Source organism: Ixodes scapularis, unplaced genomic scaffold (genome assembly GCF_016920785.2).
Source record: "Ixodes scapularis isolate PalLabHiFi unplaced genomic scaffold, ASM1692078v2 PGA_scaffold2__306_contigs__length_199485367, whole genome shotgun sequence".
Classification (NCBI taxonomy): domain Eukaryota; kingdom Metazoa; phylum Arthropoda; class Arachnida; order Ixodida; family Ixodidae; genus Ixodes; species Ixodes scapularis.
Window position 1 is genome coordinate 151224433 of NW_024609857.1, and position 6539 is coordinate 151230971.

The following is a 6539-nucleotide window of genomic DNA, read 5'->3' on the forward strand; positions in this document are numbered from 1 at the left end:
GCAAAATTGACGGTGAAGCCACAGTCATAATGCTTTCCTGTCATTTTGAGTTTCAAACGAAGGCATACGTGTTTGTATTGCCGTTGCATCATGGTCGTGTGGTGATGTGCCTAGATGCGCGAGAGTGCGTCTATATCTGCGAGTGCGTGTGCACGCGCACGAATAATCCAACTTCCCTCTGCTAACTCGGCAATATGACATAATATCCGGTAGCGTTGCATTCGCTGCCGTCCTTCCAGCTTCAAATTATTAAAATTATACAAAAATGGCCACTTGCTATAACAAAACAAAAAAAAAAACGATATAGAAAAAAAATATTCTAGAATCATAACCGGTGGCGTGATGCCGACCTGAACGCGTCCGATACCGCAAAGATTGGGTGCGTACGGCAACGCCGCCTTGCGGGAGCGACGGCTGCGTCGGTGGTGTTAGTTGGATTCCCGGAATACACACACCGCCGACTCTCCGGCCATGATCCATCACGCCTCACTTTCAGAAGCCGAAGGGGAAGGCAAAAACCACTTGCGCGTGCGAACTCGGCCACCGAGGATTTCCGTGCGCCATCTAATTCATCAGCGGAGATAGCCGTCCGCACCACCGCAGGCAGCCCCGTGCGGCCACCGCGCATTGCGTGACTCGCGCCGCCGCCGCCGCCGCGCCAGGTTCGCAACAGATGGCGCCGCACACCGACGGCAGCCCCACGCTTTTCCCGCGCGCCTTCGGAAACGGTACGAAAAGTTTGGGTGGTCAGTTGGCAGTTGCCAAGCGATGCCGCGCTACGTCGAGACCGCCGATAGTCTTTGTTGTTCTTTATATATATATATACATATATTTTTTTTTAATTTTTACTTTGGGAATACGCTCGTGTCTGATTTGTTTTAGGCGAGATGGAGGTCTGAAAAACGAATCGGAGATGCGAGGAGGCCAGTCAACCCGTGGAGTACTGCGCCTGAGCGCGAAAAACAACGACAAAAGGTTTGAAAACGCGTATGTGCGATTCCCACGGAACGAGTGTGCTTCGCGCGTTATGCACAACGCTGGATGGAATCTCGAAAACTCGCCAGATGAGTTTGTTCTTTGCTTACGGGAACGAACTACCCTTTCTTCCTTATCGTCATCCCTCGTTTGGCTCCTTTTATTTCGTGATTCATTTCTTTGGGGGAGTATTTTGGGGAGCGATATACTCAAAGACCGCAGAAGTGTTTCTCCGGGAATCATTAGGTATTCCAGCAAAAAGAAAACACGCAAAACGCACTTTTTGCTTCTTTTTTTTTTTTGAGGGGGGGGGGGGGGGGGCATCTAGAAGAGAAACAGATTTCGATCAGTCTTCGCCTCTGCAGAAACGAGTTTTTTTGTTTTCTTCCCCTTTCGGTGACACATCTACGGCTTCGTTGCCAACGAAATCGTTTGTCCGCGCAGGCTGTAAAGTATTCATGAACGTGCGCTTCAATGATTTCAGCCAGAGTTGCAATCAAAGACTCGAACCAAGTCGGTCTTGGCCCCGTGTCGCGTTTCTACTCAGCGATATGCTGAGCCTTTTTATTTATTTGTTGTTGTTGCTTTTGCGTGCACGGGGCGTCGTTAAAAATTACCAACGGACCCCGGCCAAAATGAGTCGGTGTGCAGCACCGGTCTCGATTGAATCGCGCAGCAAGTTGGTTTCCACCCGTGCCTGTTGCCGTATATCAAATAGATCAATCTTGAAAAAAACTTTTTATTTCTCTCGGTCGCTTTCATTTATGGTTGTCCCTCTACTTTCAATGTATGCGATACAAATCCCTTTTAAAGGGATACGGAATCGAAACTTGAAATATAGAGAAAACATCAAGAAATGAGTTCAATATGATCAGCTAAGCCTGTAATGAATAATCGCACGGTCGTATTTTGAGCAGATGGCTATATTTTATGCTCTAAATGCCGCGATTTTGGCGAGCGCTTCAAAATCAGCCATGGAGGAGCGCGATGCATCTCGGGAGATCCGGCAGACGTCTTGACGTCATCATGCCTCGGACGACCAAGCGTACCGCAGTGACGAGTTTTGCCACTTGGAGGCGTCAACGCGTTACAATCTCGCTTTGTCGAAGTACCCAAGGGCTGCAGAGATCGCGGGGCCAGCACGCGCACCAAACCTGAGAACAACCGAAGCACGCGTTTGCACGTCGCGCGAGAGCTGAAACCAAGGTGGCTCACTTCGTTTTGGCTCTTTCCACCAAGACGCCTCGGTATTGCGTTCAGGCCTAGGCAATCTATACCAGTGAGCGGACATACCGCTGCGGCGCTGCTTTCAGAGGCATGTTGTCGTCACGACATTCCATTGAAGCTTCATAACCAACTACCAGGTGGTTTTTGATTATCGTTTAATTCACTTTAAAATATGTTTTCTTGCGTTTTCTAGCGCAATATTTATGTTTCTGTGGTTGTGCTGCTACCTGCGTCGTGTTGAAACAAAGAAATGAGCTCCAGAATTTGGTTTCCGTACCCCTTTAATATGTCATAAGTTATTCGAAGGAAACGTTTCAGCCAATTCCGTAACATCATTTCACCTGATCATTTAATTCTGTTCAAGAAGCTTCATTTAATTGCGTTCAGGAAGCGCCTCGGGTCAACTCATCATGTAGGCCGGCAAACTGTTCTCCTAGAAAATAACCTACTGGTTCATTCGATCTCAGGTGCTCTTCGGTAAGCCTCAGGTTAAACAGACCTAAGGCGCAGCGAACGTTTTAACGAGTAACGAGGGTATTCATCTTAAAACCTCGCTATATTCAAGTCACGCTGAAGCTTTATCTCTAACGGCGAATTCCACTAGTCGTTTTGAAGCGCGCCTGGATCGACTTCTCTAGAGCGCACTTATTTCACTGGGCGACCTGGATCGAGACGGGCGTATTCCACTCGTCGCTTTGGATCACCTTTCACTCCAGATTTCGCTCCGGATCCGAGAAAAGTCGCTCCGCGGATTTCGCCGAATTCGACCGGAAGCCAGCCTCGTAATCCCTCGGCGCGCACGCTCGACTTCCTTTCTTGCCGGGCGAAGTGCCGCCCGCTTTACTGCTGCTGCAACTTGATGAAAGTTTGTTGTCAAGTCGCTGGAGCAACTCCTCCAGCAGCAGCGGCTCGAATAGCAGCGACGCCGAGGACTGTTTTAATGTCCCGCCTGAATTCGGCTGCCTTTGCGTACCTCCGCGGAAGATGCCGAAAATCGAGACGTACTTGGGGAGTCCGTTCACGAATATTCCTATGCAGAGGCAAGTGGGCTACGATGATGCACATCGCTCATTGACATGCATCTTTCTTATCATTATTAAGTTCTCTCGTACGTAGAACACGTGTTGTTACCTCCGCGATTGCGAAAACATGCGCCTTCGATATCCGTGAGTGCGGGAAGGGGATTTCTGGGAAGGTGAATGACGGGAAGGCGTCCGCCGATCCCGGAGGAGTGGCCCTGCTCTACGGGGGATCGCGTGCTCGATCTCGGATCTGGTCTCTGGTCTACTGATCCCGGCGTGCCCCGAAACAACCAGTTTAATTCGTGATTCGAAGTTAAGCTAACTTTGAATCACGTTTTTTTTTAATTTTTTTATTAAGTTTATGTTCTGCTCCATTCTCCTTTCGAGTCAAAGGGCTACTCTGTGATTTATGTAAAATTGAATGGGCGCAGTTAAAAAAAGAAAAGAAAATAATACTTTGTTTAATTGCAGGAATGGCTCATTGAATGATGATCATATGTTATTCGTATCGGTCTAATAAACATGCCACCTTCAAAAAAAAAAATTTTAATTTGTTAATTTTGAGCTTCCATTTATCCACTCTCAAAAGCTAGTTAAATTCTTGTTAAACGGGCGATGCAACCATTTCTTTGCTTTCAATCAGGACAGCTTAAAGTTATTTCTTGGTATTTCCGACCTTTGAAACACACGCTGCTTTTTTGGTTCATACAATAACAGCCGCAAACAAAGACAAAAAAAAACAACAAAAAAAAACAACAACAACAACACCGATTATATGTTGCTAATGTTTTTTTTAACATAGCCACGTGCGCGCGTTGGGGTTGGCAGAGCACAAGGCACGCGCGGAGTTTTAGGGATTTCGGTGCAGGCGTTCGTTGTGTGTTATCGCAACGGAGACGGAAAAACCCTTCTCTCTCTTCCTGGCGCGAGGACAGAGAAGTCGGGTATTCCCATTACCCGCGCCACCTGATGAGGGAAAAGAGGAGAGCTCCGACGACCCGCCAATAACAACGCGACCACGAGGAAGCGTCTTTTTTTTTTTTTTTTCTTTGTGCAATACTGGATGGAGACAATAAAACAGAAAACGAATTCCTGCTCCGGGTTCCATGGACACTGACGATTAATCGGGGTCTTCGTTTGGAAAAAAGCTAAAAAATCATTTCATGCATGGTTCCTTCATCAAGTTCATTATATTTTGGTGAATAACAACACTATTTGAGCTGAGGGTGTGGTTATAAGGCGGGGGTATAGTTTGCTTCAAGGGGCCTCCGCTAAAGATTAACAATTCCCCCAGTGCGATACGACCGCTTATTTTAGGTCTCTGACGTTCTCGTCGCAATGCTTGATTACGTGAACGCACGCCTGTACGACTCTCATACAGATCCTAACGGGCTGAGGTGGAGATCGAACCCACGATCCCTGGGTTCTGCAGCGTGCACGTTCGCTCATATACGCGCTCAGAGCCGCGGCGCGTAAACAGATTATGTATACCTTTCGGAGCACGTGTCAGGACGTATAACATGGCGAGCATTTAGGCGACGTCTGGCGCATGAATGCCGCAGCAATCACATCACTTCGTACATGTATGGGGGTTATTAATTCTCGGGCGGCCATACATCTCAGTTCGTATTTGCCGAGCGAGTGCTGATGGGCAGCTTTCACGATGCTTATGCAACGTACCTTCCACACCCTCGAGATTGCCGTCTTGGCAGCCTACACGTGTGAGCTCGTTTTGAGTATGCCCAGCGAACAGCGCACTCAAATATGGCGTTCACCGAAAGCGCTCGCTTGGAAGAAAGAAAAAGGATGCGCTTTTTGGGGCTGCTGCTTACCCTGGAAGTAGCTCTTGGTGCGCAGGTAGGACACGCTGAGCCTGAGGATGGAGAGCTTGTCGAGCTTGGACAGCACATTCTGGTCGAAGGGAAGCAGGCTGGCCAGCGTGTCCAGTTCGGCGTTCAACCGCTCCCGGTGCCGCTTGCTCGGGTTCGACTTGGTCGGCTGGCCCGGGGGACCCTCCTTCGCCGGCACGCGGACGCTGCCCACAAGAAAACAGACGCACGGTGTTGAGAACACGCGTCACCTTAAATGAATATTCGTGTAATGTATGAAAAAAAGATTATTTTCTGTGTGTTCAATAAAGGGACACTCAACTTTCCCATCAGACAATTTTTGAAATGTCTGGATAGGACATGTATGTCAGAAAATAAAGCGAAATGAATTAGCAATATCCAAGTCGCGAGACTCGTTTGAGTGATTATGCTTTTACTCCGGGGCAGACGTCTCGACGTTTCCAAATTGCGCCCAACTTCAAATGTGTCTCGCGACTTAAGTATAGCCCCAACACCTTTTGTTTCGAGAGGTATATCCCACACCGTCTGGTGAGAGTTACAAAATTCCAGAGGACAAGCGATTTGACTTAGAAGGGCGAAAGGAGGAGAAAGACTTTTTGTTTTTAGTTTATAGGTTAGGTGGCGTAAGCTATCGCCCGATATAAAGGGTACTGACGTTAGCATCCATCCATCCATCCATCCATCCAGCGAGTCGGTGGAAAAACCGTCCCATAGGCAATCGCTTTGTTTCACTTCTTTGACGATCCGCCTCTTTGATTCCTTCAGAGAGCAAGAGAGGAATATTTTGAAGATTGGATTGCGCTATTGATTGGGGAAGAGGTCGGGCGCAACGAGATTTTGCGATCGTGTGTTATTTGATTTGATTTTTGGGATAGCTGAGTCACGCGAGTACTTTAAAGGCCGGGCCAAACATCCTTATTGGTGCGGTTTCGAGAGGGCATGTTACCTTTCAGCGCCCAATGTGGTCTCTGCGAGACATTTCAAAATCACGCCATACATGAAGCAATTTATGACGGATACACGCCAAGTTCGAAAACTGCAAGTATTTTCGCTCTTTGTACGCCCTTTGGCGTAACAAAGATTCGCGCCTGTAGTGCTTCGCGAGGAACTTGGTGACGCGGAAAGACAAACACGATTACAAGTATAACTTGGACGCGGCTTTCGCCAACACCAAGCGAACCCAGGCCTGTGAAAGAACACAGCCCCGCAGTGAATCTCTTCTCCGTCATTCTTGCAGCGCGCTCTTCCTATGTCTTCGAGAGCTTTTCGTACTTCCTCGTGCGGTTAAACTCGTCGCAGTACGGAAACCAACAGCGAAGCCCCCAACTAGCACCGAGAGGCGGGAAGAGACGAAAGGCAGGCGTATGCTAATGAAGCGCGAGAAACGGCACGCGTGTAAAATAGTGCCGAGCTCGGCGGCGGCTGTTGAGTTCACGGGACGCACTCCCCCTCCACCCTTTCTTCC

The 6539-nt window shown here is 48.4% G+C and overlaps 1 protein-coding gene across 1 annotated transcript in view; it reads right to left on the bottom strand.

Annotated features, from left to right (window-relative positions):
* The window catches only part of LOC8030459 (aryl hydrocarbon receptor), a 127256-nt gene extending 121183 nt beyond the window's left edge, over nt 1–6073 (bottom strand). The window contains exons 1-2 of the mRNA XM_029992351.4: nt 6021–6073; nt 5057–5259 (exon numbers count right to left, since the gene is read on the bottom strand). Of these exons, the coding sequence (XP_029848211.3) occupies nt 5057–5259; nt 6021–6073 (256 nt within the window). The remainder of the gene's footprint in view (nt 1–5056; nt 5260–6020) is intronic.
* Nucleotides 6074–6539: the final 466 nt, after the last annotated feature.